Source organism: Oncorhynchus clarkii, chromosome 17, assembly GCF_045791955.1.
Source record: "Oncorhynchus clarkii lewisi isolate Uvic-CL-2024 chromosome 17, UVic_Ocla_1.0, whole genome shotgun sequence".
In the NCBI taxonomy this organism is placed as follows: Eukaryota; Metazoa; Chordata; class Actinopteri; order Salmoniformes; family Salmonidae; genus Oncorhynchus; species Oncorhynchus clarkii.
The window spans coordinates 59990398-60002899 of NC_092163.1; the positions used below are offsets into that span (position 1 = coordinate 59990398).

General features: G+C 42.4%; 1 protein-coding gene across 2 annotated transcripts in view; it reads left to right on the forward strand.

Moving 5' to 3' along the window:
• The window catches only part of LOC139371202 (receptor-type tyrosine-protein phosphatase gamma-like), a 301567-nt gene that overhangs the window by 189555 nt on the left and 99510 nt on the right, over positions 1 to 12502 (forward strand). For both annotated transcript variants that reach the window (XM_071111387.1, XM_071111388.1), the window contains exon 3: positions 11101 to 11283. In XM_071111387.1, the coding sequence (XP_070967488.1) occupies positions 11101 to 11283 (183 nt within the window). The remainder of the gene's footprint in view (positions 1 to 11100; positions 11284 to 12502) is intronic.

The following is a 12502-nucleotide window of genomic DNA, read 5'->3' on the forward strand; positions in this document are numbered from 1 at the left end:
CACTCATCGGACCGTGAGGGTGTCTGAGAGTCTGACCCCTTCATTAGCCTCTATGGATTCTACGGCTGGAAAGGGTCCATTAGGCCCCACCTCCAATCAGTCCTTAAGGGGTCTTCTAAACCACTTGAGGCAAAAGAATGGCCCGATTTCAACAGCTGTCTTCATAGACGGCTCTATGGTGAGAAACAGGACATTACAAGGCTGCTTCCTACCGTTCTATGACACCTGCCGGGGGCTGACACTGTCGTTGTCCATATGGGGTCAAACGACATTAGGAGGGCTAGCTTGGAACTGCTGAAAAAGTGATTTTAGCTCTGGACGATTCCAAAAAGCGGGCAATTATTTCAGGCCTGGTACCATTGCTGGGCCATGGCTGTGAAAGATTCAGCAGGCTACTGGTATTACACACTTGGCTAAAAGACTACTGTAGCTCTGTTGGCATAACTTTCATAGATAACTTTGACACCTTTTGGAAACAGAAGATGCTCTATAGGAATGAATAATCTTAGCTCCTCGATCGTGTCCGCGCATTTCAAGGCTGCGTTGAGAAAATTACTTATCAGTAACCTAAGCCCTGCTCAGATAATCCCTACCATTGTGTCGCTGGGTTGTCGTAGTGCTGCTGCAAATGTACATTGTCCCAGGGGCATTGGCAGTCATAATGTAAGTAATCTATGTTCCTCTAACTTGTGTTCCTCTAACTCCCCTCAATCCCTTTGTCAATCCTACAACTATTGTATGACGTAAACATGCGAAAATGAACATGAGTTATACTGTTAGCATTGAGGAGGTTTCCCCTAGTAGAAAGTCCATTGTGTGCATCATCACTGTCATGTCTACCTCTGATAAGCCTCCCAGTAAAGCAATAAAAACAATCAAGAAACAAGGTTCATGAAAGCTCCAACTTGCCCAGTAAAGAAAAAGCTTCAAACAGCACAGGAATGAAACGCTGCAGAAATCTGTTCAAAAGCAGTATCCAAATCCATCTGATGTAGTGATCATAATATAGTAGCCATATCTATAAAAACCAAAGTCAATACATTTTGCAGTAATTCCTATGTTGAACATGTAAAGAATATTTGCTGGTCTGTGGTGTGTAATGAGGAGCAACCAGACGCTGCACATTTATTAAATTACTTATTCCAGTTACTAATAAGCATTAAGAAAATTACTTAAAACATGTTTAAATCCCTGTGGATTGATGAGGAATGTAAAACATGGATCAGAGGGATGAGGCAAAAGGAATGGCAAACAAATCTGGCTGCACAGCCGATTGGCAAATGTACTGTAAATTAGGAAATCATGTGACTAAACTGAACAAAAAGTAGAAGAAAATGTATTATGAAACAAAGGGAAAGGGAAAGGGAAATGGGGATACCTAGTCAGTTGTAAAACTGAATGCAATCAATAGAAATGTGTCTTCCACATTTAACCCAACCCCTCTGAATCAGAGAGGTGCGGGGGACTGCCTTAATCGACATCCATGTTATCGCCGCCCGGGGAGCAGTAGGTTATCTGCCTTGCTCAGGGGCAGAACAACAGATCCAACAGGTCCCAGACGTGCTCAATGGGATTGAGATCTGGGCTCTTCGCTGGCCATGGCAGAACACTGACATTCCTGTCTTGCAGGAAATCACGCACAGAACGAGCAGTATGGCTGGTGGCATTGCCATCCTGGAGTGTCATGTCAGGATGAGCCTGCAGGAAGGGTACCACATGAGGAGGATGTCTTCCCTGTAACACACAGCGTTGAGATTGCCTGCAATGACAGCAAGCTCAGTCCGATGATGCTGAGACACACCGCCCCAGAACATGACGGACCCTCCACCTCCAAATCGATCCCACTCCAGAGTGCAGGCCTCGGTGTAATGCTCATTCCTTTGACGATAAACACGAATCCGACCATCACCCCTGATGAGACCAAACCGAGACTCGTAAGTGAAGAGCACTTTTTGCCAGTCCTGTCTGGTCCATCAATGGTGGGTTTGTGCCCATAGGTGACGTTGTTGCCGGTGATGTCTGGTGAAGACCTGCCTCTCTCAGCCTATTGCGGACAGTCTGAGCACTGATGGAGGGATTGTGCAATCCTGGTGTAACTCGGGCAGTTGTTGTTGCCATCCTGTAACTGTCCCGCAGGTGTGATGTTCAGATGTACCGATCCTGTGCAGGTGTTGTTACACGTGGTCTGCCACTTCGAGGACGATCAGCTGTCCGTCCTGTCTCCTTGTAGTGCTGTCTTAGGCGTCGCACAGTACGGATATTGCAATTTATTGCCCTGGCCACATCTGCAGTTCTTATGCCTCCTTGCAGCATGCCTAAGACACGGTCACGCAGATGAGCAGGGACCCTGGGCATCTTTCTTTTGGTGTTTTTCAGAGTCAGTAGAAAGGCCTCTTTAGTGTCCTAAGTTGTAATAACTGTGACCTTAATTGCCTACCGTCTGTAAGTTGTTAGTGTCTTAACGATCGTTCCACAGGTGCATGTTCATTAATTGTTTATTGTTCATTGAACAAGCATGGGAAACAGTGTTTAAACGCTTGGACAATGAAGATCTGTGAAGATTTTTGGATTTTTACGAATTATCTTTGAAAGACAGGCTCCTGAAAAAGGATGTTTCTTTTTTTTGCTGAGTTTAGTTATAATCTTTTTAGAAACATCTATGCAAAATATTTCCCCTTCTTTATTACTTTACCAAACATATCATGACAATAGTGATAGTCAAAAATCTGTTAAATTTGTGAACATCTAAATCAAGATCTGGTCCATTTAAACAGCTTGCATCCGTCCGTCTTAAATACAGGTGAAGGGCTATATAAATGGATTGATATTGTTGTTCTGAGCATATGCAATCTGTCTGTCTCCGACGTAAAACATTTTTTTTTACTTCCACAAAAAAAAATCTTTACTTATTTTAGGTTCAAGGAAGTGTGTAGATCACTTTCTTTATCATGGAGCTATACAAGTTTTGTATTCAGATCTTCCTACTCAAGACAAATTCAAGGATTGCTTTGAGAGCATGTGCAGGCTGGTGTGTTTATGGACATATTCAATCAATCCCTATCTCCGTCTGCTGTCCCCACATGCTTCAAGATGGCCACCATTGTTCCTGTTCCCAAGGAAGCTAAAGTAACTGAACGAAATGACTATCACCCCGTTGCACTCACTTCTGTCATCATGAAGTGCTTTGAGAGTCTAGTCAAGGATCATATCACCTCCACCCTCCCTACCTGATACCCTAGACCCACTCCAATTTTCTTACCACACTGCACACTGTCCTAGCCCATCTGGACAAGAGGAATACCTATGTAAGAATGCTGGTAATTGACTACAGCTCAGCATTTAACACCAAACTACCCTCCAAATTCATCATTAAGCTCGAGACTCTGGGTCTCGACCCCGCCCTGTGCAACTGGGTACTGGACTTTCTGACGGCCCACCTCCAGGTTGTGAAGGTAGGAAACAACATCTCCAACCCGCTGATCCTCAACACTGGGGCCCCACAAGGGTGTGTTCTCAGCCCTCTCCTGTACTCCCTTCTCACCCATGACTGCGTGGCCATGCACGCGACCAACTCAATCATCAAGTTTGCAGACGACACTACAGTGGTAGGCTTGATTACCAACAACGACAAGGCAGCCTACAGGGAGGAGCTGAGGGCCCTCAGAGTGTGGTGTCAGGAAAACAACCTCTCACTCAACGTCAGCAAAACAAAGGAGATGATTGTGGACTTCAGGAAACAGAGGGAGAAACCCCCCATCTACATCGACTGGACAGTAATGAAAGGTGGAAAGTTTTAAGTTCCTCGGCGTACACATCACGGACAAACTGAAATGATCCACCCACACAGACAGCGTGGTGAAGAAGGCACAACAACACCTCTTCAACCTCAGGAGGCTGAAGAAATTTGACTTGTCACGTAAAACACTTACAAACTTTTACAGATACACAATCGAGAGCATCCTGTCGGGCTGTATCACCCCCTGGTACGGCAAGTGCACCGCCCTCAACCGCAAGGCTCTCCTGAGGTTGGTGCGGTCTGCACAATGCATCACCGGGGGCAAACTACCTGCCATCCAGGACACCTACAACACCCAATGTCACAGGAAGGCCAAAAAGATCATTAAGGACAACAACCACCCGAGCCACTGCCTGTTCACCCCGCTATCATCCAGAAGGCGAGGTCAGTAGAGGTGCGTCAAAGCTGGGACCGAGAGACTGAAAAACAGATTCATCTCAAGGCCACCAGACTGTTAAACATACAGACTCAAATCTCTGGCCACTTTAATAAATGGACTTAATAAAGGTATCACTAGTCACTTTTAAATAACGCCACTTTAATAATGTTTACATATCCTACATTACTCATCTCATATGTATATACTGTATTCTATACCATCTACTGTATCTTGCCTATGCCACACAGCCATCGCTCATCCATATATTTATATGCACATATTCTTATTCATCCCTTTACATTTGTGTGTTTAAGGTAGTTGTTGTGAATTTGTTAGATTACTTGTTAGATATTACTGCATTGTCGGAACTAGAAGCACAAGAGTTATCGAAACACTCGCATTAACATCTGCTAACCATGTGTATGTGACCAATACAATTTGTTTTGATTTCACAACGCTATCAACAAGGCAGGTCCTACAGGCGCTAGTTTTGTCTTACCTGCACTACTGTCCAGTCATGTGGTCAGGTGCCACAAAGAGGGACTTTACAGTTGGCCCAGAACAGGGCAGCCCAGCTGGCCCTTATTGTACACGGAGAGCTAACATTAATAATATGCATGTCAATCTCTCCTGGCTCAAAGTAGAGAAGAGATTAACTTTGTCACTACTTGTATTTGTGAGAGGTATTGACATGTTAAATGCACCGAGCTGTCTGTTTAAACTTCTAGCACACAACTTGTGCACCCATGCATACCCCACAAGACATGCCACCAGAGGTCTCTTCACAGTCCCCAAGTCCAGAACAGACTATGGGAGGCTCACAGTACTACATAGAGCCATAACTACATGGAACTCCATTCCACATCAAGTAAATCATGCAAGCACTAAAATTTGATTTAAAAAATCCCCAGATCAAAATACATCTTATGGAACAGCTGGGACTGTGAAGAGACACACATTCATACACACACACATACTCTCTCTCTCTCTCTCTCTCTCTCTCTCTCTCTCTGTCCCTGTTTCTCTCACACACACTCTCATTTTTTGTGTGTCTCTCTCTCTCTTCTATTAACTTCTCACTCTCAAATGTCTAATTTCTCTACCACATCCCCATTCCAGGTCAAATGAACCTTGTGTATTTGTTTACAGTGGTGGCCATTGTAATAGGTGTCGCTGGAGAGGGTACAGTAGGCTGTGTATTTTCCTCCAGGTGAAGAGAATTTGAGAGCGGTTTCTGTCGCGCTGACTGCACTGGGAGATTACATATAATACCTTGGGTGACTCTATTGGGCCTCTCCTGGCAAGGCGGAGATCACTGAAATACCAGCAGACCTCTCACAGCATTGATTTCTGCAATTTCCCACTAATCTTGATGGAATCACGGCCTTAGGAGAGGACCATAGAGCATCCTGAAATAGAAGAGTGGTGCCATGCTTTGTTCTGTTCCTTGGAGAATGGCATATTTTTCCAAAGGCAAATTCCCCCTAAGGTGTGTTTGCTTTTGGGTAACAATGCTGTCTTTGGGCAAACGTTTTATAATTGTGCTCTTTAAGCAGCCTCGCACAATCATGGTTTTGTTTATGCAGCAAATTGGAATATGGCATTTTTTCAATATGAAATGAGCAAGGTCGCGAACGCTGAGGCTGTTGAAGAAATCGCTCGTAATTGACTGAAAAGCCTCTAGTTCCTGGAGGGTGAAAGCAACATAAAGGTGTATTTACAGTCTTCATAATTCACAGAAATAAAATGTGCATGCTCTCAAGAGAATCACAGACAATTGGCCATGAAAAATGCATAAAACATCAGAAATATCAAATCCTCTCCCTGTTGACCAGAATGTATGATTATTGTCTGTGATTCTCTCTTCTGATATCTCTTCCATGTTCTTTGTTGTCAGGGAGATAAGTATGTATTATCCCTCCACTCTGTGAATGTGAGATACATACACTGTGTGTTCAAAACATTAAGGACACATGCTCTTTCTATGACTGACCAGGTGAATCCAGGTGGAAGCTATGATCCCTTATTGATGTCGTTGTTAAATCCACTTCAATCAGTGTAGATGAAGTGGAGACAGTTGAGACATGGATTGTGTATGTGTCATTCAGAGGGTGACTGGGCAAGACAAAAGATTGAAGTGCCTATGAACGGGGTATGGTAGTAGGTTTGTGTCAAGAATTGCAAAGCTGCTGGGTTTTTCTTGCTCAACAGTTTCCCGTGTGTATCAAGAATGGTCCACCACACAACGGACATCCAGCCAACTTGACACAACTGTGGGAAGCATTTTAGTCAACATGGGCCAGCATCCCTGTGGAACACCTTGTAGAGTCCATGCCCCAACGATTTGAGGCTGTTCTGAGGTCCAACTCAATATTAGAAATGTGTTCCTAATGTTTGGTATACTCACAAGCCTAGTACATTTGAGGTAATTCGCAATTCATTCCTTATCTATAACATAAAAGAGAAGACTTAAAGCTTTGATCCGTGATAGGCTAAACCGTGTCACTGGATGTAACCAGGTGTTTTTGTTATTGTTTTTGTTTTGAGGAAATGAGCATCCAGCATCATGCATAAAGAAAGTAATATTACACACTCTCCTGTTTTATTACACGTGCAATGATTTCCGAGTGAAAACATCTGTGTTCGTTGTTTGAAATAACATCTTTGTTGTTATATTGCAAACGGAGGTGGCAGTTTCATCGCTATGATTTCCAGCTTTAAAGGGATTGTTCACCCAAATTACAAAATTGCATATTGGTTTCCTTACCCTGTAAGCTTGTTGATAGTTCCTGTAATTGAAAACCGGTTTGTTTGGTTAAAAAGGCCATTGTTTAATTATTTCTAAGTGTCGATCTCTGGTAGGCAGAGGTCAAAGGTGAATTCAACGTTGATGTGACACCTGGTGGCGTGCTTCTGGTTTTAGTTCTTCTCACGCTTGCTCGTCTCAGGAGGAAGGTCAATCGCACCAGGGGACACTGACTGACTGTCCCTGGCCCTGGCATACAAGGTCTAATTTTCTCATTACTGTGTGAGCTCACATAAATTCATGTTCCACTTATGCTCCATCATTATCTTATGATATTTAGATGGGTGTAATATGCTTTTAAAGGGATAATCCAACCCCAAATAAAAATCATGAAACTCTTGTCAATTTCACGAAAGCCTATATTCTATCACTGGGTAAAATAATAATTTTCCCCATGATTTAACTTCTAAGTGGTCTGTCTGTGAAATCAGGAAATCGTGTAGGAACGCGTCATAGCTACATGGCTCTCCTCACTGGAGATGGGGATAACACACTGTCACATTTAATAACGCTTTTAAAACAATTACCTGCACTCCAGATTACCAAATCAACCAATAAATTGTCTAGAACTCATCTATCCGTTTATATCGTCATGACAAAGTATACAGTGCATTCTGAAAGTATTCAGACCCCTTGACTTTTTCCACATTTTGTTATGTTACAGCCTTATTCTAAAATGGCTACAATTATTACAACTCGAATCAAGTTGTAGAAATATCTCAAGGATGATCAATGGAAACAGGATGCAACTGAGCTCAATTTCGAGTCTCATAGCAAAGGGTCTGAATACTTCTAAAAATGTCTAATAAAAAAAAAAAAATGTTTTTCACTTTGTCGTTATGGGGTATTGTGTGTAGGTTAATGAGGACATTTAATACATTTTAGAATAAGGCTGTAATGTAACAAAATGTGGAAAAGGGGAAGGAGTCTGAATAGTTCCCGAATGCACTGTAGATTAGTATTGTGTAGTAACTACAATGTTGTTGATCCATCCTCAGTTTTCTGCAATCACAGTCATTAAACTCTGTAACTGTTTTAAAGTCACCATTGACCTCATGGTGGAATCCCTGAGGGATGCAACTTATGAGTCCATGCAACTTGTTAAGCACATTTTTACTCCTGAACTTATTTAGGATTGCCATAACAAAGGGGTTGAATACTTATTATTAACTCAATACATTTTAGCTTTTCATTTGTGTTAATTTGTATAAATGTCTAAAAACATAATTGCACTTTGACATTATGGGGTATTGTGTGTAGGCCAGTGACACAAAATCTCGATTTAATCCATTTTAAATTCATGCTGTAACACAACAAAATGTGGAAAAAGGCAAGGAGTGTGTATACTTTCGAAAGGCACTGTATTTCACATAGATGTGCCTGTCACACCCTGACCATAGTTTACTTTGTATATTTCTATGTTTTGGTTGGTCAGGGTGTGATCTGAGTGGGCATTCTATGTTACATGTCTAGTTTGTCCAGTTCTATGTTCGGCCTGATATGGTTCTCAATCAGAGGCAGGTGTTCGTCATTGTCTCTGATTGGGAACCATATTTAGGTAGCCTGGGTTTCACTGTGTGTTTGTGGGTGATTGTTCCTGTCTATGTGTTTTCACCAGATAGGGCTGTTTAGGTTTTCGTTACGTTCATTACGTTCTTTATTTTGTAGTGTTTGTATTAATTCGTGTTTTACGTTTGGTTATTAAAACATGGATCGCAATCTACACGCTGCATTTTGGTCCGACTCTCCTTCTCATACAGAAAACCGTTACAGTGCCCAATTTAAAAGGGTACAAAATTATTCAACTCAATTTCTCTTTCTAGTATCATCTCGACAATGTGCCCTGTGTGTCTGTGGGAAACGTGGGAAAGGGCCATAGCAAAGTGCTCTGTACTCGCTCTGGGCAGAGTTGAACTGCAAGTTGAACTCAGTGAGATACCTCGAAAGGTATAGTTGTTTAGGGATTTTACAGCTAGCTAGCTACATCACATGCTGATGTTAACTTTGGTATTATTGTGTGTAGCTATTTTTGCTTACTAGCTACCTATCTAGCCAGCCCAGAGAAACAACATTGCATTATGGTTTTTGTAGTCGACTTGAGCTGCAACATATTTCCACAACGATTTTCAAGTTGCTACCAACTTTGTTATAATGGCAAAAATAATGTTTTCATATTACTGTTATAAACCACTGTTCAACACTGTTAATCATAGGAATGTGTGCATTGGGGTTGATTATCCCTTTGAGTAACAGTTTCAGATATGCCTATAAAGATTCAATATGTTGAGATAGGACATGGAAGATTCAACATGTTGAGATAGGCAGCATCTGTATTGCCTTATGCATGGGCCAGATGTATTTCTGTTTGTTTAGTGTAAAGGTTGTTTACGTCCGCTTGTCTCTCCTCTCAGTGCAGCAGCTCTCTGCACACATTGGCTGCATTAAAACAATGACTAATGGCTTCACACCAGCTCTCCCATTAATTACAAGTCCGCTGCTGCCTGGATCCATACCCTGCGCTCTCATATATGAAACCCAGATCTCTACAATCAATACACTCCAAGGCTAGGATAGGGGGCAGGAGAAGAGGATGCTTCCTAATTCAATGAAATAGAAATGACCAAATGCTCCGGACACGCGTGGGGCATGAGTAATCATAGACAAATTAATTTTAGAACCCCGGTAGCTCAGCGTAGCTTTCAATTACGGGTGCACTTTAGCCGAAGTGTGCATGCTGCGGAGATAGGGGGTAGTAGGAGTGGGCAGAGAGAATAGGAGTGGGCAGAGTGAATAGGAGTGGGCAGAGTGAATAGGAGTGGGCAGAGTGAATAGGAGTGGGCCCTGCCACTTCATTCCATCCTTAAGACAGATGGCAGCCAAAGCCTTCACTGTAGAAAGAGGACAGGAGAACATAATGCAGGGAAAGTCAATAGATCTCGAGGTTAGGACACAATGAAGCATATCTATTGGAGATTAGGATCATGATCAGATGCTGTATGTTCCTTTCATATCAAATGCTTACAGCGTGTTGTGCAGTTGTAATCATTGTACAAGGTTAAATGATTGATTTCTCAGTTCCTTGTATAATAAATGAAACTTGACATGGCTTGTCGTCTGAGTTTGTGTTAAGAGATAGCCACACCCTCTGTTCCTATGTTCCATCATGAGACAGATACTGTAGCACTATTTAGCTAATGCTTCCAAATGTATATACATTAATCTAATTCCTAAAGTACTTCTGAATTTAAAATCAATTAGGTGGAATGTTTATGGGTGTGTGGTGCTGTCGTATTCACTGAATCAGTTGAATTATATTGTAAATGTTGTTGGGATATGTATGCCTTTGTTGAATGTGTTTTTCTAGTGTGTTATCCACAACCAAATGAATTCCCCTTCACTGGACGCTAAGGAATCACTTGACTTCACTTGGCTGGTCTGGTGTTTTATGGTTGGGTGGTTATTGAAGACTGTGACCCCACACTGAGGACACCATCCCTGCTCTGCTTAGAAGTGTATAGGGAGAGGAGAGGGACTGTCTATATTCTCCATCCTCCACTGTTTCCATGGCATTGAACCTGTCCGATCTCTCTCTCTTTCTCTCTCTCTCTTACCCTCTCAGTCATTCTCTCTGTTTGCTTTATTTGAGGGAGGTGGCCGGAAATTGGTGACATTTCCACCCTGCTCCTTTCCCTGTCTTGACTCTGTGCTACATGGAGGTGTCTGGTCTCACACCGGGACTTGCCATTCATCTAAGAGTGTGGGGTTTAATCTCTGAGTACACTGCCTTTACCTCCTCTTGGGTTAGGAGGTGTAGCTTAGTTCACATTCTGATAAAAATACCACATATGTGCCTGCATTATGGGAAGGAAAGTTTAACTGCAGGTCAACATCAGAAGGAATCTACTGGTGGTTCCTTTTTGGAAAATGAGTGCCATTAAGACTGCATTATTCCACCAAAAACATGAAATTAACACTTTTCTGCATAACGTGTATGAAAATATTTTAAGTGTGCTACACTTTCTCTGCTGATTAGCGGACCAAATGGTTAGCTCTGGTTGGATGGCAAAACCACATTGTATCGTATGGAATATATATATCGTATTCTTTCTTCTCATCCAGGTACGTACGGGCCAGAAGAGGGCTGGTCATCAGCCTACCCAGAATGCAGAGAGAGGAACCAATCCCCAATCAACATCGCAGATCAGGACAGCAAGGTGTCCATGGAGTATCAGGAGCTAGCTTTGGACGGATTTGAGACAGAGTCCTCCAACAAGACTTCAATGAAGAACACTGGCAAAACAGGTGAGATTCACAGTCCCCCAATGTCTGTTTACCCTCTCCTTCTTTTGGTTATGTATTTACAGTATAGATACGTCTGAACATATTATGACGTACCTTCAGTGCTTTCAGAAAGTTTTCAGACCCCTTGACTTTTTGTTACGTTACAGCCTTATTCTAAAACATTTTAGATAGTTTTTTCCTCTTATCAATCTACACACAATACCCCATAATGACAAAGCATAAACAGGGTTTTAGAATTTTTTAGAAATGTATAAAAAGTAAAAAATGTAAATATCACATTTACATAAGTATTCAGACAATTTACTCAGTACTTTGTTGAAGTAAATTTGGCAGCATTTACAGCCTTGAGTCTTCTTGGGTATGACGGTACATTCTTGGCACACCTGTATTTGGGGAGTTTCTCCCATTATTTTCTGCAGATCCTCTGTCAGGTTGGATGGGGAGCATTGCTGCACAGCTATTTTCAGGTCTCTCCAGAGATGTTTGATCAGGTTCAAGTCCGGGCTCTGGCTGGGCCACTCAAGGACATTCGGAGACTTGTCCCGAAGCCTGCGTTGTCTTGGCTGTGTGCTTAGGGTCGTTTTCCTGTTGGAAGGTGGACCTTCACCCCAGTATGAGGTCCTGAGCACTCTGGAGCAGGTTTTCGTCAAGGATCTCTCTGTACTTTGCTCAGTTCATCTTTCCCTCGATTCTGACTAGTCTCCTAGTCCCTGTCTCTGAAAAACATCCCCACAGCATGATGCTGCCACCACCATGTTTCACCATAGGGATGGTGCCAGGTTTCCTCCATACGTGGCGCTTGGCATTCAGGCCGAAGACAGAGAATCTTGTTTCTCATGGTCTGAGAGTCCTTTAGGTCCCTTTTGGCAAACTCCAGGCTGGCTGTCATGCGCCTTTTACTGAGGAGTGGCTGCCGTCTGGCTACCATAAAGGCCTGATTGGTAGAGTGCTGCTGAGATGGTTGTCCTTCTGGAAGATTCTCCAATTTCCACAAAGGAACTCTGGAGCTCCGTCAGAGTGACTATCGGGTTCTTGGTCACCTCTTGGTGGTTCCAAACTTCTTTCAGGTATTTCTGTTTTTTATTTTTAATAAATTTGAAAACATTTCTAAAAACCTGTTTTCGCTTTGTCATTATGGGTTATTTTGTGTAGATTGATGAGGAAAAAAATATGTAATACATTTTAAAATAAGGCTGTTACTTAACAAAATGTGTATAAA